Source organism: Pongo abelii, chromosome 7 (genome assembly GCF_028885655.2).
Source record: "Pongo abelii isolate AG06213 chromosome 7, NHGRI_mPonAbe1-v2.0_pri, whole genome shotgun sequence".
Classification (NCBI taxonomy): Eukaryota; Metazoa; Chordata; class Mammalia; order Primates; family Hominidae; genus Pongo; species Pongo abelii.
Window position 1 is genome coordinate 148,292,767 of NC_071992.2, and position 23,502 is coordinate 148,316,268.

Below are 23,502 nucleotides of genomic sequence, written 5' to 3' on the forward strand. Positions count from 1 at the left end.
GAGTAGCTCAGCCAAGTGCACAGAGCTGCCCTCTCCAGAGGAGACTAACTCCTGAGGGATAAGGTCGCTCTGAAAGTCACAAGAGCAAAAGGAAATTACATTTTCTGCCCTCTCAAAAAATGAGCAGCCATCACCCCAAATGACCTTAGTGCATCTCAAATAAACCATGCTTTCAGAGCACGCAAAACGCACTGCAAGTTAAACTGATTGCAAAAGAAAAAGCCCACAAGTACTCCATGCGCTCAAAGCCATCATCCTCACAAACGTAAAGTGATGCACTCCAAATAGAGATCAAGGAAAACGAATGCCACGCAGGTCACCAGGCTTTGAAAATAGAAGGCACCCGAAGTTGTTCTACGTGGCTGTCCCCAGACACCCATTCCACCCGCTCGACAAGGGATCCTGGGCCGAGCCTGGCCATCCGCGGGGGCGGGGCCGGGACGGCGGCGGCGCGCTGACGTAACGGGCGTGGGTCGTCCGTCGCGCCGCCCGGCGGGGAGTGGGCTGGTGGCGGTAGCAGTCGCCCGCTTGGTTGCGTGACCGCGGGGTCCGCGTCCGCTCCCTCCACCCTTCGCCCTTCGCCCTTCGCCCTTCGCCTCGTCCCGGCCTCCGCGGCCCGGCACCGGCCGTCATGGTGCCGTCGGCGCTCCCTGCGCGGCCCCGCTGAGCCTTGGTGCGAGCGCGGTCGAGGTCGCCATGCCTACCCGTGAGTGGCCGGCCGAGGGCCGGGGGCGTTGGGAGGCGGCTGCCTGCGCGACGCGCTTGGGCCGGGTAGTCCTCCCGGGCGGCTGGGGAGGCTGGGCCGCGCTGAGCAGAGCCAGGAAGTGCCTGCGAGCGGTGGAGTTAGTTTCGTTTCGGCTTAGCCTTCCGGGGATGGCGTGAGCCCGTTGCACGGATCGGGAAACTGAGGCCCGAACGTTAAGGGAACTGCTGGGACGCGCTGTTAGGAGGCGGCAGAGCTGGTGGTAACCTAGACCCGTGGGATTTCAAAGTTAAAGCCCTTTTCCCACGGCCACACGGCTTCGTGGGACTTTATGGAAATATTGAAAATAACTGCGGTGCCATTGTCAGTCTCTTCTCACCTCAGGGGCCGGACGTCGCTAGTGGACGCGTCGGCCCCGAGTCCCTTCCCGCGGCCGCCAGACAGACCCCCGACAGCCTAACTCGGCGTCCGTAACGCGGCCGGGGCGGCTGAAGTCGGCGCTTTCTGTGGAGCTTGTTAGGCAGAGGCACCTCGACTGTGGCTTCGGATTCACCCGGGCGGATGATTAAAAATGCCGGTTTCGGGACCCTCCCTAGTCCCATGGAATTAGAGTCTGGAGCTTGGGCCCCGGAGTCTGCATGTCTAATAAGCATCCCTGGGGTTACCAAGGCACCCCAAAGTTTAAAAGTCACTCGGTGTTGGAGGATTTTTAGACAGACGCGATACTACAAGTACTACTAATGACCTATTTTAAAATGACCCAGATAATCGCAGTGTGACTTTATAGCCACTGGTCAATATGGATATGTGCAAACTAGGGAAGCTCCTGGTCTTGGGTAGAGAGGAAGCTACTTGGTCATTGATTTGAGAATTCAAGTAGGACTCTTTTGACTAAGTGTTCAATACCGTAGAATCTTTACACACTTGTGAATATATTTCCTAGAATTCATAACTACTAGTTGTCTTTGTTTTTGTAGCCACCTGGGACGCTGAATTTCCAGGTCAGTCTCCAATGCACGTTTCGTCTAGTGGTGGGAAAAGATGAGTTATTTCTTGATATTAGAAAGATTGATATTTTCCTGATATTTAAGGATATTAAATTTAAATTGATATTAAAGATATTTAAATATCTTCTTGAGATTTAAAGATTTTCCGGTGGCAAATCTTTACGTAGTCCTGATGTAGAGATTACTTTTAACTCCTCATACATGTGTGGGTACTGTGGATTTTGTTTTCTTCACACACTACTGTGTGTCCTTAACTCACGTTCTTGGACTTCGCATCCAGTAAATATGTCCAGTTTAAATTTCTGTTTTATTCCTTTTGGCTGGAGGAATATCATTTACAATCATCTTCATTGTTATTGCCAGTTTATTACTTCTAAATTCATGTTCACATTATTCAGTGACTATTTCAGACTAGCACTATGCTAATCTTTTATTTTCTGAGAAACCAAAGGGGAGGAGGTAAGCACCTATTGAAAGTTGAGGCTTCAAGTAGAATTTATTGGTAACATGCCAAAATTATCCTGTGAAATAAAATTTTTAGTTATGTTCTAGAGTTATCTAGCTTCACAGAGTGGATATAGTAAACTCGTTTCTTTTCAGATGTTTAGTTTATTCTGCAAAATGATTTCAGGATGGGCCATAGTGGAGTTTACATAGTTAAGAATGCAGATTTCACACCCTGACTGGAAGACAAGTGAAATGTTTGTTTTATCTGTCATTGTTAATATTTGTCATGGTACATTTTTTATGACTGAATAAAAGTGTGCTGTGGATTGATTGGGGGTACCAGTGTGAGGTGAGTAGTGTTCATATTTGCCTTTTCTCTCCTTTGGCAGTCACAGCTGCCAAAATTGCTGGGATAGTGCAGTGGACAATAATATTTATTTGAAATTCTGTTTGTAGAATATATATCCAACACAGAGATGGCAAAATTGTTATTCTCTGTAGGAATTTAGGAGGAAGTTCACAGCTCTTAGGAGGAAAACTGTGCTCAGATAAGCTAAGTGTTTTTGTTTTATTGGTTGTTTTAATGTTAAATTGTTGAGAGGCTCAGTGATAAGCCCAAGCCAGTTAATCCGTACGAGTTTTAATTAAAATCAAAGGGTTGGAGGTGATCACTATGGTCTCTCAGACTCTACAATTCTGAGAGTAACCCTTGCTGTAAGTCATAGAATTATTCTACTCTTGCTATTTTGTTGCTTATTTGGAATATTGGTACTCATCGAAACTGTTGTTAATAACTAGAATCCAGTGAAGCATGCAGTAACCCCACTGGCTAAGCAATGATATATCTCGTGAATATTAACAGCCACTTCACTAGAATTATTTTGGAGATTCATAGACTCTTTGAGAAAGCAACCACCTGGAAGGATGCCTGACAGGAAACTGCCAGGACACAGAAACAATTTTGTGGTCGTGTTACAAGCCTGTAGTCTGAAACAATCCTTACGCACAGATTTCAAGACTATGCTGCTGAATGCTGTTTCAAACCTGTAAACCTATAATTTGACACATCATTTTTCTGGAGGCCTTTATTTCATTCTCCATTCAAAGGACCATTAAGAAGCATTTTATTTTAAAGATTTTCAAACTCTGAATCGGAATTTGAGTTGGAACGACTGTTAAAGCTTCTTAATCATTTTATGTTGTGTATCGGGAAACTGAGCCTTCTGTGAGTTTCCATGGAGTAAAACCATGACGTGAACACAGAACTGGCCCCTGTAATCAGTAACCACAGTGAGCATAGTAACATAAATTTTTCTCTAGCACTAAATTGATAATAGTTTAGCCTTTTTTTCCCCTTGAGTTACATTAAGACAAATGTAAGCTTGGTCAAAACTTAAATCGTTCTGTGAACTTACGAGAGTGCATTTGCTTCCATCCTGTCACAGAAATCTTTGGAAAAGCTGTGGATCCCACTGGTATGCTAGGTAGATTCTTGTTTATATAGACACAAGCTTAAACTTTTAGTAAACTCCTTATGTGAAAATGGCTCCTGAGTTCACAGATAACTTGCCTCAAAACAGGTCCAGTAAAATGTGCTCTTTTATTTTATATGAAAAGTTATTCTATATTTTCTAGGGAAAACCAAAACTCTCAAATATTGTTTGCTGTTAAACTATACTTTCAGTAATTATGTGTGTTGAATGCTTTCTTTTCTCATTTAGGTACTGACGTTGAGGTCTAGGCAAATTTCTTAGGCTGTAGTAATAATATGGTTACTCCATGTTTGTTTTTCTTTTGATGAGGCTAATTACATTTAACTTATTTTTTCATTTTTATGAAAGAAGTGCAGAATGAATTGTAAAAGAGGGGTGCTGTTTGAAGTGTTTTCCTTTTAGAGACACATTACATGCAAACTTGACCTACACTTTCATATTACTGGATTATTAGCCTTTTGTGTTCATTCACATTCTCATTCTTTCTCTCCCCTTTTCCCCTCTTCCCCTCTTCCCTCATTGTCCCCTTGCTTCCTTCTCCCCTCCCCTCCCCTCCCATCTCCCTCCTTCTACCCACCACCTATGTGTCCTGCCAGAGTTGTAGCTGATGAATTTTCTTTTTTGCAGTGACCTTTCGCTTGACACTGCCCTGTTTGCTGCCCAGATCTCATCTTTCAGTCTGTCCCCACTCATGGGGACATGGGGCTACATTAAAGATTATGTAGGTGGTAGGAGATAATACTGGAGAAAGAGAAAGCCAGAATTTGAGGGGTTTTTTTAGTTTATTTTGTTTTTTCTTTTTTGAGAGGGAGTCTCGCTGTGTTGCCCAGGCTGGAGTGCAGTGGTGAGATCTCTGCTCACTGCAACCTCCAAATCCCGGGTTCAAGCAATTCTCCTGCCTCAGCCTCCCTAGTAGCTGGGACTACAGGCATGTGCCACCACGCCCGGCTAATTTTTTGTATTTTTAGTAGAGATGGGATTTCACCCTGTTAGCCAGGATGGTCTCAATCTCCTGACCTGGTGATCCACCCTCCTCAGCCTCCCAAAGTGCTGGGATTACAGGTGTGAGCCACCGCTCCTGGCCATTTGAGGGGTTTTATATGCTCTCGCAATCACAGTTACGGTGGCTTTTTTATAGGCTTAGTAGCAGTTTCCAACTTATTGATTACTTTATGAAGACTTACAGTTTGCTATTAGTAATAGGAAGTAATTATTGAATACTGATTGTGTGCTAGGCAGTATACTTTGTGCTTTACCTGAATTATCTTATTTAACTCTTCCACTTTGAGGGAGGCCCTATTTGATCTGTTTTAGAAGAGAGAAAGATTGAAGTTCAGAAAAGTTAAGTAACATTCCTAATGACAGTAAGTGGTAGAGCTGTTACTGCAACTAGATGGGTCTGACCTCTTAAGTCTCAGCTCTTTTTTCATACTATAGTACTCTGAGCCAGGCAGGAGTTGAATAGGATCCCATCAATTTAACACTGTCACTTTTGCTTAACACTGTGCCTGGTTATATAATAGGTGCTTGGTAAATGCTGAATAAATTAATAATTGAATCTTTAAAAAAATTTTAAATTGATACATAATATTTTCACATTTATGGAGTAGGGTACATGTGATATTTTGTTAAATTCATACAGTGTGTAACAATCAGGTGAGGATATTTAGGGTAGCCATCACTTTGAGTGTTTATCATTTCTGTGTGTTGGGAACATTTCAAGTCCTCTCTTCTAGCTACTTTGAAATATACAGTACATTGTTGTTAACTATAGTCATCCTACTCTGTTATCAGACATTAGAACTTACTCCGTCTAACTGTATGATTTACCTATTAACCAACCTCTCTTCATCTGCCTTGCTCCCCCACATGCTTCTGGCCTATATGCAGAATGGATCGAATCGTAACTGGAGTCAGATAAGTTATTCTTTGGATACCATTACCGGAACTTTTTTTCCCATAAAGATAGTGTTATAAAAGTTTTATAATTTGGCCAGGTGCAGTGGCTCACATCTGTGACCCCAGCACTTTGGGAGGCCAAGAAGAGAGGATCGCTTTTGGCCGAGAGTTCTAGACCAGCCTGGGCAACATAGACCCCACCTCTACAGAAAAATTAAAAATTAGCCAGGTATGGTGGTACATGCCTGTAGTCCTAGCTACTTGGAGGCTGAGGCAGGAGGATTGTTTGAGCCCAGGAGGCTGAGGCTGCAATGAGCTATGGTCTCACTGCTATACTCCAGCCTGGGCAACAGAGTAAGACCTGTCTCTAAAAAGGAAAAAATATATATGTATAGTTTATGATTGTGTTCTTCGTAGGCCTGTCGGTACCATATTTGAGGTCTGAGACAAGAATACAAATGGAGGTCTGCAAATCATAGTTTAAATCAGGGATTTTCAGTCTTTACACTATTGATGTCTGGGACAGGTTTAGGGGTGACAGGGGCTGTCCTATGCACTGTAGGACATTAAACATCATCCTTGGCCTCTACGAACTGGAAGCCAGGAGTAACCCTCCTGCCCCAAGCTTCTGACAACCAAAAGTGTCTTAGACATTGCCAAATGTCCTCTGGGGGACAAAATTGTCCCTGGTTGAGAACCACTGGCCTAAATATTTAAATGTCATAGACCATACTGTGCCAGCAGCCTGGCCTGCTTTCCCATGCAGGGTCCCCAGCCTGCTCCCTAGGCATTGCCTTCTCAGTGCAGAGGTCCAAGTAGCTTGCAGGCTTGATCCAGTCAGTAGGACCCTGGTCTGGGATTGACTGTCAGTTTCCTTCAGGGAGCCAGGATGGGCAGGTTCCCCTCCTTTGATACTGTACTTTTCCATCTCAGGATTTCTAGATAGATGGTTCTAAGCATCTCCCAGAACTATACTAGCTGAGTAGCTGGACAGATAGAAGGTGGAAGCCTAGCTTTCTGGGGAACTCAGTCTGCTTAGACTCTGACTCTAGGTGACATGGAATGGGGAACTTGAAGCAAAAACAGCTGCAGCCATCTTTCTCTGGTAATTTGAGATGGAGTCTCACTCTGTAGCCCAAGCTGGAGTGCAGTGGTTTGATCTCGGCTCACTGCAACCTCCACGTCCTGGACTCGAGCTATTCTCCTGCCTCAGCCTCCTGAGTAGCTGGGACTACAGGTGTGCGCCACCACGCCTGGCTAATTGTTTTGTATTTGAGTAGAGATGGGGTTTCACCATGTTGCCCAGCATGGTCTCGAACTCCTGAGCTCGGGCAATCTGCCTGCCTCAGCCTCGCAAAGTGCTGGAATTAAAGGTGTGAGCCACTGTGCCCAGTCTTTCTCTGGTTTTCTAGGGCAGTGATTTTCATTTATCACTACTCCATGCACTGTCCCACCCACACACACCTCTGTAAAAGGAGAGACAGTCCTCTGTGTTTTGCAGGGCAGAGGCCCTTTTTTTCATGGGTCAAATAAGATACTGATTTTTAGGATGGAAGCACATTTTGCTCATTACATGGCTCACCTCTGGTGTGGAATGATCCAGTTATCATATGCAGTGTTTCTGTTGTGGTGGGATGGATGCAGTGAATGAATCTTCATCCTATAGTGGGAGTAGAGAGGTTTTTATTAGTACCATTTAAGGAAAGGGGTCCTAGACAGTCTCAGAAATAAAGAGAAGGGCACAGAAAATCCCAATATGGCCCGCAACTGCTTCAGAGAAGAAAGAGTGGACCAGAAGATAGGACATGAGTCGTTTGTCTAGGTTAAGGAGTCTTCAATCTTTTTGCTAAATGAACCCTTTTGAGAATCTGATGAAAGCCATGATTATTCTTCCCCAGAAAAATGCAGATTCTCACCCAAAGTTTTGCATGTAATTTAAAGCAATTCAAAGGCATACTAAGATGGAAAAATGAAGTGAATCACCACAGTGGCAGTTCTCTGAGAAAAGCACCCTGACTGAGGTTGTGGAAGAATATCATTTGCCAAATATATGATGCCAATATAAGTTTGTCTTTTTTCTACTTTTTTGTCTGTTTTCCCCCTAACCTTTTAACATTATCTTGTTTTTTCTTACCTTCTCTGTTAGCCTACTGAAATCTTTAAGGTATTATTTAATATATAGATGGATATTCAGTAAGGCTTTTCTAAAATTGGTATCTATGAAGAGAGTTAGTTTAAGAATCGCAGGATCACCAGAGAAGGAACTTTAAGAGAGGGAAAAAATGAAATTGAATAGAATTTGAACTTAAAAGGCCGTTTTATCCAATCATTAAGGGGAAAGTGAAACCAAAGTAGTTTTGGGGCCAAGGGAAAAGTTCGCCTTTGCCCTCTGAAGGTTCACTGAAAAATCAGCTGACAAAAGGCAGATTAATTGGAGAAAAGGCACACAAATTTATGTAACATATATATGCACGGGAGCCTTCAGAATGAAGACCCAAAGATACAGGGGAAAATGCCCATTTTTATGCTTAGGTTCAACAAAGTATGGACATTATATAGAAATATTGGCCAAAATACGAATGATCTAATGTTAACAGACTGAGTGGGGAAACTCAGCAAGGCCCATCTAGATTTTTCTTGGATTCTCTGAGCAGGCATTCTTTCCTTCTGGGTATGGGGCAGGACCGTGTCTGGCTTGGGGTCTTGTGACCCACAGTCAAACAAGGTAGGTCAGGTAATTTCTTTATGATCAGTTTTTACACAGAAAGGCCAAGGGAAAGTTAGGGTAATATTTTTCAGTTTTATGACTGGGCTTGGGGAAAAAGAGTTCTGGTTTTTGTAACCCACCTTGGGGAAGAGCAATTCTGGTTTCTATAGCTAGCCTTAGGGGAAAATGGGACTGAGAGACAGGAAGGCAGGAGAAGGTCATAGAAAAACTTTTGTTTTTGAGGGCTTCATTTTGGAGTGTGTTTTCTGAGGCCCGACAATAGGTTAACTGTGCCATTCAGCTAGGTAGTGGTGTGGTACTAGAACCCAGCTCATCTGAATCCTGGGTGGGTGTGCTCACAGCTACATACTTCCTACGACCTGCATGGCACATGGAAGGGGTGGGAGATAAGCATGATAGAAACCATGGCTAACAGTATGAAGAAAGATTCAAAATTAATATCAAATAGGAAAAAAATTATTATTTACAGCATTTGTACAAATCTGAAAGCAAAATACTATGAATCCTATGTGGTTAGAGTACATTTTTGGTCTCTTAGATTACCAAAAGACTTAGCACTAACATGCAGAGGCAGTGAAGTACAGTAGAAAAGACAGAAGTTTGAATTGGTACAGCATTTTTAGAAAGCAATACAGCAATATATTATCAAATACGCAAATCTTAAACCATTGACAGTAATTTCACTTTTGGGGATCTATCCTTTTTCTTCTCTATAATTGGTGTTTTCCTTCTACAGTTAGCATTGTACAATCAGAGAAGAAGATTCTTAAGATGTTTTTACAGCTCAACATAATTTTTTCAACATTTTTATAATTCAACATTTTATAAAAATTTTTATAATTTTTTTCAAAACCTTGAAATGACATGTTAAAATGCTGCTTTGAACTGGTTTTTCTTTAGCCTGTAGAAAAGAACTTTGAGTTACTGGTCAAGTAGTTTTGATCATACTGGCTTAGGAAAACAGTGCGTTAGCTGTCTGATTGCTATCATGTAAAAATCTGTGAACGACTTTGAGCAGTCATTGGTGGATTATGTTGTTCAGGAATAGGAATGGGGCTTTTTTCCTATCACTTGTATTTTTTTTTTTTTTTTGAAAGGAGGAGGAGGAGGAAATAATTTCTGCCTTATTAAGTGGTGGTTTAAATCATGAAAACCTGAGATGAGTCATGATGTGGGGGTTCAGTTTATTGGGAACTGACAGGTTTTTATTTTTCTGTTTTTTTTTTTTTTTTTTTTTGGAATGGTCTTGTGTTGTAGAGTTGAATACAGTTCTAGGGAGGTATGATCACAAAATGAATGTTGGCAGTTCCTCCTATGATTAATATGTCAGACTTGTCAAAATTCTCTCATCATGTGTATTTGCCAGGTTTATTCAGTTCTTGAAATGAGGCAGCTCTCAAGTATATTCTAAAGCAAACAGGAACTAGTATTTTTCTTCTTTCCATGTAGGGTATCATATTATCCCTTTTGCATACGTATTTCTTGCTCTCTGACTTTAGGTGTTATTAGATAGTGTGATTCTAATTTTTATGGAGGAAGGAAACACTTGTCAGTTTTTGTTTTATTTTAATTTTACCTCTGAATGAAGAGTTTTCTGTGTTCTTAAATTAGGCATTAAGCCATTTGCTTTACAGTCTTTAAGAGGAATTTTGTCCTCCTAAATGCTATTTTTGTTTTTATTCTTAGTTGGTGAGTTATTCAGCTGTACCTTTTTATTGTTATTACCTGAACTCCGGGGTATTTCTGCTGCAGTAGTTTTCTGGATAATGCTAAGTGTTCTTCACATCCCTGTTGTTTAATTGGTGTTTTTGAACAGCTCTCTTGGCAATTAGCTACCAAGTTCCCTTGCTGTGGTTACAGTTAACTTTAAACGAATTTCACTCCTGATGAGCTGAGTGAAATGTAAAGTGTCCAAGGTTGGCGCTGTCATTTCCTGGAATCTCATAAACTTTGCAGAAGTTACTGTGCCAGGCTAAAGGAATGTCCCATTTATGACATCTGACTTGGATTGTTTTATTTTACTAACTTAGTTAAAAATAATTTACTAACTTTTTAACCCACTAACTGGAGAAGATTTTATCTCCTACGGATATTTAGATGCAATAGAATTTACGTAACTGTGCTTTAGAGGTGGAAATGCTTTATGAACATGTTGTTAGAATCAGCAGGTTATCAGTTCTTGCATTATCATCCCACCATCTGCTGCAGCTGGCTCTAGAAGGGCATCTACAGCAGGGAGGACACTCCGGGAAATGTGTAACACCTAAGATTCTGGCTCTAAGTCCCTATGGCTTCTCCTGTTTTCTTAGCTTGGGCTGGAGTATGTGAATTTCAGAGGTCCAATTACTTTTCTTTTCACAACTCAAATTGGAAGCAGACTTAAGTGACTTGTCACGACCCCTTTTCCCTTGGTTCCATCTTGCTTCTTTGGTCTTCCAGTGATGGGGGTATCTGCCCCAGGACAGTTCTATTTCTAATACCTATGCAGAAGCTCCTTCCCCTGGCACAGCATCCTCATTGTTGGTTCCTGAGGATTCCATGTTGCTCCTGACCCACACTGATGAATACAGTCAGTGAGGGTGGCCCAAGGGAAGCTTGAGCTTTTAGAGCCAAGTTTTCAAAATTTCTTCCACAGAGTATAATAAGGACTGTTGTATGGGAAGGATCCCAACAAGACTGTGCAGGTGGCCCTCTCTATCTGACCAGCTTCAGCTGGAGCAGCTGTTTTTTTTTTTTTAACTTTTATTTTAGGTTCATGGGTACATTTACAGGTTAGTTAATAGGTAAACTCGTGTCACAGGGGATTGTTGTAATACTATTGTATTGTTGTAATATTATTGCACCCAGGTACTAAGCCTAGCACCCAGTAGTTATTTTTTCTGCTCCTCTCTCTTTTCCCACCGTCCACCCTCAAGTGGGCCCCAGTGTCCATTGTTCCCTTCTTGGTGTCCATGAGTTCTCATCATTTGGCTACCACTTATAAATAAGAACGTGGTGTTTGGTTTTCTGTTCGTGTGTCAGTTTGCTAAGGATAATAGCCTCTAGCTCCATCTGTTCCCACAAAAGACATGATCTCCTTCTTTATTATGGCTGCATAGTATTCCATGGTATATATACACCACATTTTCTTTATCCAGTCTGTCATAGATAGGTATTTAGGTTGATTCCATGTCTTTGCTATTGTGAATAGTGGAGCAGCTCTATTTTTATCTCTTTTATTTGTGACATTCTGCATTTGGTTTCAGTAGTGTTGACTAGTAAAAAGTTTGAGGTTTATGGTATTAGACATTAGAATATGCCCTCTGACAAGAATTTAAGCTGTTTTATTATCAATAGCTCGGGAACCTAGAGGCAAAAATAAAAACTATTTAGTTGATAGTGCCTCACCTGTTTTGCTCTCATGATCTCCAAGATGGGAGATTTTATAATCTCTTCTTGTAGTCATTTCAGTCATATGTTCTGTCAATATATTCCTAGAATCACAAATGTTCTTTCAATTTTTCTTGTTTTCCTGTTGGATTTCTCTTAGCAAATATTTTTGGGCCTACATTTGTAAAGCACTGCTGGCTGGAGAATACAGAGGTGAATAAAGCAGTCCCTAGCTTCAAAAAGTTTACCTCATTTATAGAAGGGTATAAATTGCTATAACACAGAGAATGGCAAGCACGATTAGAATGGTGCTATTGGGGGCCCAGGGGAGAGACTGCACCTCTGATTGGAAGAAGAGAGCAAGGGGAAGATGAGTGGAGGACAGCTTTCTAAATCCAAGTGCCTTAAAGTATGCTACAGATACAGTGGTCAAAGGAGAAATGCTGGATTGGGGAAAATGTTTGAGATGAGTTATGCAGGTGGAAATAACCATTAAGCAGTTTAAGTGAGACAGTAGTGCTAGGGAAGGTGAAGAATCTAAGGCTATGTATGTGTGCACACATGCGCATGGTAATTTTGTCTTTTATTCACATATTTATTGAATACTATGTGTTATTTATTATGCTAGACACTGAGGATACAGTGCTATCCTCAAACAGGACATATGGACACCAACAGGGGTGTCATCCCTGCCCTCATGGATCTTGATCTGATGGGGAAGAAAGGTGCTCAGCGCGTAGTTACACTGATGAGACAGAGAGCTTTAGAAGGCCTATGGTTTCTTTCCTTTACTGCTGTGTTTGTAGTTTTGGTATAGTGTCTGGACCATGGCACACATTCAGTGTATGTTTATAGAGTGAATCAAGGAAATGTAATAGATGTTACTAATAAAAGAAACACAAGTTGCTATGTAAACATGTAAGTGAGGCTGGAGGGAGAGCAGTTAGAGGTTATTAAAATACAGTAGTCTAATTGGTGGGCTTTGGACTTGGATGGTGGTTGTAGGAAGGACTGCAGTGAATAAATGTGAACACTTTTGAGGAACTACAATTGATAGGATTAATTGGATCAAAGGATTGAGGGAGAAAGGGGAGTAAGGATTTACTCAGGTTTCTGGCTTTATCATATGGGTGAATGGTTCTGATTTGCTATAGGGACTTTTTGGAGGAGGAGCAGTTTGGGGAAATTGAGATGGAAGATGAGTCCATTTTAGGATATGATGAGTATAGTGCCTTAAAGACATTCAGGTTATGTTTGTAGGAATAATAGTGCTTAAAATTACTAAAGGATAGGTTGTATAGAGGCTAAAGAAGCTGAAGGCAAACTCTTGAGGAACATGTTTATTTAAAGATGGAGTGAGGCACAGGAACCGAAGAGGGAGCAGGTGGGTCATTTTTTAAACAAATACCATTGCAACAAATGTTTGCAGGATGAGAGTTATGCAAGACTCAAATGACTCACACTTATTTTTAGTAGCATTTGAATATTCCAATGTAGCAAGAAGCAGAAACACTGGACAGTCTCTTACAATTTGATCTGATATGATGACAATAAAGGTAATTTATGAAACAATTTTTTTTAAGCTTTGGGACTTAAGAACAATTGTTGTGTCTCAGCCGTGGCAGTTCTGTCCTATATGTCTGGCCTAAACTGTCTTTTCACAGCTTCCTAGCTGGGGGAGGTGATTGTCAAATTATAATTGGGTGAGAGGATGTAAACTGTAAATTGTGCAGTTTGCAAGTAGAAATTAGGGTGGCTCCACATATGTAAGCTAAAATAAATAATATAGAACTAAACTGTTAGTAATTTATCAACCCGTGGCCATCTTGAGAATCATAATAATGTGTATTTGTGAAACAACAGAATGATTTGCAGGCAGCAGATGTAATGCTTTTGCAGAGTTGCTGGGAAACTGCCTTATTCACACAAGGAACTGAGGGGACATTAGAGACTTGAGCTGTCACCTGAGAGTATCAGTCAGCTCTTGGAGTTTTCAGTAAGATTTCTTTCCCCTTATACAGCGAATACTGTTCTCCTTTCCTCCCCATCCATTGGTTTCTCGGCATCTACTTGGTCTGACACAGTAAACAGGCTCTATTCTCTCTTTTCAGCAACATAGAAATATTGTTCAGCCTGTCCTGATGGAGTACAGCAACCTGCTGATTAAGGGATTAACAATTTTAAAAGTATTTTGTACAGTGGTTCAGGGAAGATTAGAGAGGGTTGAGTATAATTGTGGTTTGGATGCTTTGCTTTTGCCAAAATTGGCAGTTGTTTCAACCATTCTTAATATTTTCATCTAAAATTGCACAGTAATTCAACCCTGCTAAACACTTTTAAGTATTTGCATAGAGGTGAGATAATGTTCTATTGATTCTTTTAATTTCTAAGAGTAAATTAAGTTTATTTTTATAGTTGCAGTAATAAAATGAATTATACAAATATATACAGAATTCCAGGTTCTTTGTGTATAATGCTACAAAAAAACTGGTTGGTTTGGTTTTTTTCCATGCATCAGTAGTAGTAACCCTTATCTTTGAACTTGAGGTAATTTTGTCAGTTGGTAATACATTGATACCCATAATTCTTAGGGTAGCATCAGATTTTGGTTTATGAGCCATTTAAGAATATTGATTAGAAAAGATTTGATTTTCTTAGAGGCATATGATTAACATAAAAATACCTTGTTCATGTTGTGACCGCAGTGTGTGTTTGTGATAAGTTAAAAGAATAGAGGTCACTCCTGTAATCCTAGCACTTTGGAAGGCAGAGGCGGCCGGATCACGAGGTCAAGAGGTTGAGACAAGCCTGACCAACATGGTGAAACCCCGTCTCTACTAAAAATGCAAAAATTAGCTGGGCGTGGTGGCGCATGCCTGCAATTCCAGCTACTCAGGAGGCTGAAGCAGGAGAATCACATGAACCCGGAAGGCAGAGGTTGCCATGAGCCGAGATCGCACCACTGCACTCCAGCCTGGGTGACAGAGCAAGACTCTGTTTCAACAACAACAACAACAAAAAAGACTAGGTTAAAATTTAAAGAAGTCTTAGGCTTTTGACTTTGTGTTACTGTAATTTCATGTATAGAGTGAGTATAAAATGTTTAGGGTTTCTTGGTTTTAGTTGGAAGATTGGAGAGAATATATCAGGCATTGAACTTTGAATGTTTAAATTAGTAGAATAATTTTTTAATTGAACATTTTACTTAACTAGTCCTGCTCAGCAAATCCTGTGTTATATGTTGCTGTCTTCAAATGTTGGATAGAGAAATCACTTAAAATATATATTTTATTTAGATATGTAATTAGACTGCTACTTATCTTTTCAGTTACTGTTTAATCAGAAAATGTAATCATCTCAATTCAAATGAAAATCTCTAACATATGGCATAGATGCTGTGGGTGTTATGGAATCTATAAGAAGAATCAATGCTGTTGGTATATTAAATGTATTTCCTCTAAAAATAATTTTGGAAGTTACAAACACTCCTACAGATTTAACACTTTTGTTGCTCTGTGACTAATGAGGAAATAAATTTTTTTAAAAAATTTAAGTAGTTAGGGTTTTAAAGCTGTTTTAAATTTTGCCTGAGATAACTCATATCCTATTTGTGAATTACTTAGAGGACTTTTAATTAAAGTAACTCAAACCAACTTGGTTAGCTAAGAAAGATCCTAGTCACTACCTGTGATAGATTCTTTATGCTCATAATGGTAACAAACTAATATTTTTTGATTTAGGGGTTTTCCTAAACTATGGTGCCTTACTTTGTTTAAGCAGACACTGTCCTTTGTCAGTGATTTTTTTTTTTTAAAGCTTAGCTAAAAATCTGCAGAAAGCCCCAAACCTATCTTCCCCCCCCCCCCATATTCAGCTTTTCATTTTGGACAATAGGCTAGTAGAATTTTAAACTGTGACCTTAGTATTACTAATGCATATTAAGGTCACAGTAAGTATACCAAAGGAAATGATTGATTTTTAAAACGGCTTTATTGAGATAGAATTTGCATACCATAAAATTTACCTGTTTTGGCCGGGCGCAGTGGCTCATGCCTGTAATCCCAGCACTTTGGGAGGTCGAGGCGGGCAGATCACGAGGTCAGGAAATAGAGACCATCCTGGCTAACACAGTGAAACCCCGTCTCTACTAAAAATACCAAAAATTAGCCGGGTATGGTGGCGGGCACCTATAGTCCCAGCTACTCAGGAGGCTGAGACAGGAGAATGGCGTGAACACAGGAGGCGGAGCTTGCAGTGAGCCGAGATTGCGCCACTGCACTCCAGCCTGGGCGACAGAGCAAGACTCCGTCTCAAAAAAAAAAAAAAAAATTTTACCTGTTTTAACGGTATGGAGAGACTTGATTTTTACATTAAACAAAATCCCTTTGAAATCACCTGGACAGATACTTTTAACAAATGTGAATTTTCAGATGCTCCACCTTTTCTTCTCCCTAGATTTTGGTTCATCAGGACTCACACTTTAGTAAGTATTAGGAGACTTGTGAAAACGAAAGACTCTGAAATGCCAGTTCTTTTTAACCTTTTAATTGTAAGGAAGATACATTTATTTCTGGATTTTATATATATACTATATTATATTTAAGTTTAAAAACCTGAAAGCTTCCAGTAGCAGATTACTATAGTGACAAGCATTTTAATATGTACAGGAAAGAGTAAATGGACTTTTCTGCATGCTGAAGTTACAGTACAGCAGAGGATTCTCACCTTAGTTTTACAAAATAAAAAGGGACCTTAGCTTCAAAACTGGATTTTGCTTGGGGATGGATTTGCTGCTAGAATTTTGTGAAAGATTATGTAAAAATATTTCCATTATTTTCCTTGTCAGTTTTGGGACACTTGTGCTGGAGTGCTTTGTTATTGTAAGCTGAAGCTTCAGTGCACAGTGCACTGTGAGTGGAAAAGCTTTAAGACATTCTAGATCCTAAGCAGCAATGGCCATTTGGCTGTGAGTTTGTAAAGTAAAAGCGTTCTCTCCCCCTTTTCCTAAGATGTGCATATGGCAAGGACGGCAAAGTCCTCCCTGTAGCTCTTGCTTGTGGTCTTGGTATGCAGGGAGTTTACCTGGAACTTCTTATGTAGACCCTCTAATAGATAAAAGGCTTCCTTTTTCTTTCTCACATGTTCTTGTATTCTTAGGGACGTTTTTTAGCTCAGAGTAACCTATGATAGGAAAAGAAGATAACTTCTAGAAGTGGTAAGTTTTGTAATATGACAGATTCTCAAGCAGGGTGTCGCTTCCCCATTCTCTACCATCTGACTTAAGTTTTGTACATTTGGAGAGCAGTGGCAGTAATTGTATAATTTTTTGGCAGCTGCACCATGTTTTGACTACGTTGCTTTAGTCTCCAAAGTAGACAGTTCAGATTTTTTTTTTCCAAAAAGAACTTTCTCAGAAAGGCAGTATAGTGTATAAAGTGTTGAGAGTACAGGCTTAGAGGCCCTTAACGAGATCCATGCTCCATGCTTCTTGTTGTATGGTCTTGGGGACATTATTGTCTTTCTGATTCTCTATTTGTAAAGTGTAAATATCAATACCTACCTCATAGGGTCATTCTGAGGATTAAATAAGACCAAACCTAGAATTTAGTGGACACTCAAATATTTGCTAAATACATTTTGAAAGAATCAGACTAGTAGATGAGGGTTAGATAGGAGCAGGGAATTCCTGGAGTAGATTGGATCTTGTTGCCATTTGGTTAAGTCTTCTGATTTTCCACTGTATTTTCACAATATCCATGAAGCCAGATTTTGTGCTTTTGAAAAACACTTGGATTAGAATTTGGTGTATTAGTTTGCTGAGCTGCTGTAACAAAGTGCAACCAACTGGATGATTTATACAACAGATATTTATTGTCTCACTATTCTGGAGGGTAGACCTCTGAAATCAAGGTGTTGGCAGGATGGGTTCTTTGTGAGTGCTGTGAAGGAAGGATCTGTTCCAGGCATCTCCTTGGCTTTTAGATAGCCATCTACCTGGAGTTCTGACTGTATGTGTGTCTGTCTCTAATTTCTCCTTTTTATAAGAATACTAGTCATACTGGATTAGGACCTACCCCAATGGCCCTATCCTAACTTGATTACTACTACAAAGACCACCCTCTCTCTAGATATGGTCACTTTCTGAGGCACTGGAAATTATAACTTTAACATATGAATTTTGAAGGGACACAATTTAATCCATAACAGAGATATATCAGACATGAGAATGAAACAGACTTTTACTTACAACATTTTCATTTTTTTAATTGTGCTTATTTATTAAACTTTGATGTAAATTAATGGTATAATCTTTTTTTCTTTTACTGAGACCAGACATTCATTTACCTAAACTTAAGTGAAGTATATGTGGCACTTGAAAAAAATTGGTAAAATTGAACAAAAATTCCTTATTTCCTTGTCTTAGTTATTTTGTATGTTACTATTGAGATGAGGGAGGAATGTTTGAGTTTGAGTGACTGAAATATCAAGGAAGGAGTTAAATTCTCTGGAGGCTGGCCTGAAGTCATTTTGGCATTTAAACTGGTTTCAGAATGGTACATATCTACTAAATATAGAATTTACTGGTGTACATGTTGTACGAAATCTTACGTGTATTAGTTTTCTAGGGCTACCATTAAAAGGTAGCACAAACTGGGTGGCTTAAGACAACAGAATATTTTTTCTCTCACAGTTCTGGAGTCCAGAAATCCAAAATCAAGGTTTGGGCAGGATCATGCTTCTGAAGCCTCTAGGGAAGAATACTTTTTTGCCTTTTCCAGCTTCTGGTATTTACTGTAGTCCTTGGAGTTCCTTGGCTTGTGGCAAAATAATTCCAATCTCTTCCGCTGTCTTCATGCAGCCTTCTTGCGTGTATCCATATCTTTCTTTTTTCTTATAAGGATACCGGTCATTGAATTTAGGGCTTACCCTAATCCAGTATGACCTCATCTTGATTATATCTGCAAAGACCCCATTTCCAAATAAAGTCACAATGGCAGGTATAGGTTGAATAGTCCTAACCTGAAAATCTAAAATGCCCCAAAATTTGAAACTTTTGAGCTCTTTTTTGAGCACTCAAAAGAAATGCTCTTTGGAGCAATTTGAATGTCAGATTTTTTTGTTAGGGATACTCAACTAGTATGTATTCTGCAAGTACCCTTAAATTAAAAAAAAAAATTAAAAATCTGAAATACTTCTGGTCTCAAGCATTTTTGATAAGGTTAACTCAACCTTTACTGGGGTTAGGACTTAAACATATTGTTTTGGGGAACATAATTCAACCCACAACACTTGTCCATTGCTTCTTAAAATCACATTTACTGTTAATTTCTCTCTTAAATTCTCCAGTTATTTTGACTAGTAAATGGACAGCCTTGTTTCCACACATTAATGTACTTGAGTGTGACAGCTGAGAACTCTCCCGCTTTCCTGCATGTTAACCTATTGCCTTGGTTTTCCAGGTACATAATCATGCTTCATGTTTTCACTCTTTGTCCTTCTGTTTCAGCAGTTTGTTGGAAATTCTTAGGTTGGTTTTGGTTTCTTATTTTCTTACCAACTCAGTATCATAAGTTGTATTTAAAGTTGTTGAACTTTCTGTTTTATAACTTATAATAGATTTTATCTCCAGGAACTTTTTTGTAATTGGAATGCATATTGACTTACTACTGAATGCTTATTACTAATAACACTTTCTGTTGAGACAACAATGTTCTCCACAGAATGAATGGTATGAGCACATGCATTGGAATGAAAATGTTTGAGACTTGATTTGAAAGCTGTATTCACAGGTTTTGCTTTGAAAAATGTTATGCTTTATTGGGAAGTAATGCTGAAAAGGTAGAGATTGTGCATAGGTTCACCTCCAAGACCGGCCTGTCAATGAAGCATAAATAAATTTGGGAGATCGTTATTTTGGCAAAGTATTATGTGGCTTTACTGTTTAAAATATGTTGGCGTGTATGTGTATAAAGCTAAAATAAGCCATTGATCATGTATACTTTTTAAAATAAGTGATTTGAGTTTTTGTGGGTATGCATTGAAGGAACTATCTTTTAAATTGTTTAATTGTGGATACTATATTTTCTCTATTCTCAATATTTGTGTGACATATAATAAAATGTTTTGTACTCATTCTTTCTAATGTGTTCATTTTGCTCAGTATAAACTTCACGGCCTTTAAAAAGGCATCTGGGAAAATGTCAGGGTTTTTTTTTTTTTTTTTTGACAAATTGGAAATGCCACATTCAGATGACTTCTTAGGAAGAATAAAATGTTGTTATTCTGAGTCTAGGTTTGAACTTTAAAGATTCATCTCGTTTTAGTATAAAGTGTTTTATTTACGAAGAACTTCAGTAGGCTTTCTTGTCACCTGAATGGCAAGTTAATTCAGAAGGAACGTATCAAAATATTAAAATGAGAAAAGTTAGGAACCAGCATTAGCTGAGTCACAATCCCCTGCTTAACCTTATTTGCCAGTGCGCACTCAGAAGAACTCTTCTTACGAAAACATCTGTGTCTTCAGCTTTTGGTAGGAAGCAGTGTCCTTTGGCTTACAAAGAAGTGGTAACAGAACTAAGCAAAGATGAATGAAACAGTTTGAAATTGGCATTGGTAGATTTAGTTTCTTTTTTTAAGCGATTAAAATTGAAAAGCCCACAGCACTGTGATTGGCATTTTTGACGTTTAGCTTGTGCTACTTAGTATCAGAGACTTAGTATCAGGGACTTATCAGTAAGTCCCTGATACTTACTGTAATTGCTGTATCTTGCTAAGATGTGCTGTTTAGATACTTCTTAGGTCATAAAATGAATGCTTATTAGATTGTTTCTCGTGAGAACTAAGGACCAGTATAGAGATCATTTATTACCAAAGTATGATTATTAGCATTTTATGCCAAAGGAGTTATTCCTGCATACCCCCTTCAGTATTTTTATATGCTGAGAAATAACATTAATAAATATCTAATTATTTGTCCTTGACTCGGCATTTTTCTTCATAGTTGTTAATATAATTAATTTTTTCACCAAGTAATTTTTTTATCCTTTGACACGTGAAAAGACTAATCATATAATTACAGTGTTTTCATCATGCTGCTACCCTACTCTAACATTTTGAGTTGTTTACAGTGCTTACAAAGTCCAGGCTTAACATCCATATATATGTACAAGGTTGTCTAAAGTTTTGAGGACAGAGAAGTATATATTGGCATTATAAGCTTGTGCAGCTACTGCTAATTTATCTTTCTGATTCTTCTCTAGGCCCCAGAGCTAAATCTGCAGTTCAGCTGGGTTAGTCATTTTATTACTCCAGAACATCCTGTTTCCCCCAGCCTTTCTGGAATACTCTGTTCCCTCTGTTCATTTTCTTCCTTTCTTCAAAGGCTAGCTCAAAGCTCAGGTTTCTTGAAAGGAGAAACTTGTCTTAATCAGTCCAACTCAGAAAAGTCTTTTCATCTTCCGGTCTGTAAGAAATAGTCTGTTCTACTCATTTCGTGTTCATGCTTGGCTGAGCTCGTCTTTTACATCTTCTAAGAAGCTTTTCTAGACTTCGATTTTTCTCATTTCTCTTATATTTTACTTATATTGTTTATAGGTGCGTCCTTCTATCCTTTCAAGCATGTAAGTTCTTGTTAGATAATATTTTCCATTAAGGTTTTTTTCTTTATCTTCCACAGTACCTTATATACTACTTTCAACAAAAATTAGTTAATGTTTGTTTGCATTTGAGTTGGAATGTCATGTGCTTGATAGAAGGAACCTTAGAGAGGTTCCTTAGTCTAACCTCTGGTTTGAGTCTCAGGAATATATTTACATCCAGGTTTGGTCCTTTGAGGATATCACAGACTAGTCCCTTTTTCACATGATGTCCTTTAAATATTTGAGTAATATCTGATATTTTAACATTTACTATGTGATATATCCTGTGCTAAGCATTTTGTAACTAAAATAATGAAGATTTTTGTTACGCATTATAAATTGTTCTTAGTAGCCTTCAAATACACCACAATCTGTGCAGTTAGTTAAATTCAACAGCAGTTCATTTTTGCAGAATCTGTGAAGTGGGGCAAAATGTCCTTCAATTATCAGTAAGACACCTACTTAGCTCTTGCAGGCAGGTAATGATTGCACTCCCTTTCCAATCAATAATATGTGATGAAGAGCATCCAGAGAATTATATAAAAATGATTATGAAGAAATTATCTTGATTTGATTTGAGGACATTAAATATGAAAACACGAAAGCATAAAAATGATACAAATATACTGGCTTCTGCAAAAATCTGAATGAAAAAGTTCTTAGTAATATGTTTCCTGTGGCAGAGGGAAGTAATTTTTTTTAATAAGGTCTTCTCTCCCTGAAGACCTGATTGTAATTTTTAAAAGATAACTGTTAATGCTATATTAAGTATAGTCAGTGCTTTTAGGTAAAGTTGCCTTAAATTGGGTTTTAGTAGAAAGATCTCCTACCTGTACTTTGTCCCTGATGCTGTGTTTTCCTTCACAGTTGTTAAAATAATTATCCCCCTCCCAAATTTTGCTAAGGCCTAAAACAGAACACTAGTGTATACAGTAATGAATATGCCAGGCTAATGTTGGTATTCATTGTGGCTAGATTATTTTATTTTAATGTTATTATATTTTTTTTGAGTTTTAAAATAAATGCAACAAGGTCAGTAATCACACTGTCAAGGCTAAAGCCAGATCAGTCAGTGAATAAAATAGTTAAAATCTATTATAGGGTTATAGTTGATTATTAGCTTTATTGTGTTGTAAGACTAGAAAAAAAAAGACTAGGAGACTAGCTTCATGTTATAAAAATTATAAACAATATACTTCAAATATTAATATGAATTGCTGTCTCAAAGGCTAATTCATTGATCAAGAAATGCAATATATTAGTCACACAGTTTCAGAATGTATTATGGTGACTTTAAAAAACCATTTGTGTTGTCTGTGATTTCAAATTTAACTTCTTTGTAAACGTCTGTGATGTACTATATAGTTAAAATTAACAGACTGAAATTATTACTTTTTTGGGTGTAAAAATAGCACATTTTAAACACAATAACCACATCAAAAATGATGAAATTGAAGAAATAAAAAAAATTTGTATCTTCTTATTTCGTGTGGTCAAAGCTTTATTGTGGCACAGTGATGCAAAATGACCTATAATGGCATATGTGGGTGCCAGATACTAAAAATTACATTTTAAGATATATGTCTACTGACTGCCAAAATTTATTTACTTTATTGCTCAAGAAACACACCTGTAAGTTGTTTTTTTTAAAAAAAAAATTCGGAGGGTTTTTTTTTTGAGAAAGGATCTTGCTCTGTTGCTCAGGCTGGAGTGCAGTGGCATGATTGTAGCTCACTGCAACCTTAATCTCCTGGGCTCAGGTGATCCTCCCTCCTTAGCCTCCGGAGTAACTGAGGCTATGAGTGTGTGCCACCGTGTCCAGCTAGTTTTTATGATAATCAGTTTAAACCTTCTATGTACTTTTAGTGTGGAAGTCAAATGCTGTTAGTTTTCATTATTATAGCATTTTGACTATAACTGATTGCAACTTACAAAATGATTAATATTTTAGTCTAATATATTAGAGAGGACTTCACATTTCCAAGGTTGCATTTTTCTTTTATGGAGGGGAAAGATGTACGTCGTAACTGTGGACTTTCTTATCAGTCATTTCTGGATTCCTTCTCAATGTAACATTTCACCCTGTGAGTCTTTCAAAAATGAATAAACCACAGCTCTGCCCTTGAGGAGCTTATAGACCTCTGAGAAAAATACATCAATAAGTTATTAACCCAAATGGTAATGGTCGTGGTAGCAGAGAGAGTAGCACCTACCTAGC

General features: G+C 38.8%; 1 protein-coding gene across 2 annotated transcripts in view; it reads left to right on the forward strand.

The window, feature by feature from the left end:
• The first annotated feature begins 445 nt into the window (after positions 1–445).
• EFR3A (EFR3 homolog A) overlaps positions 446–23,502 on the forward strand; it is a 109,601-nt gene continuing 86,544 nt past the window's right edge. Inside the window, exon 1 of one of the 2 annotated variants that reach the window (XM_002819435.6) lies at positions 446–706. In XM_002819435.6, coding sequence (XP_002819481.3) covers positions 697–706 — 10 coding nt within the window. In that variant the 5' untranslated portion in view covers positions 446–696. Of the gene's footprint in view, positions 707–1,685; positions 1,705–23,502 lie in introns of those variants that run through there. The other variant, XM_024251081.3, reaches the window with a different exon arrangement.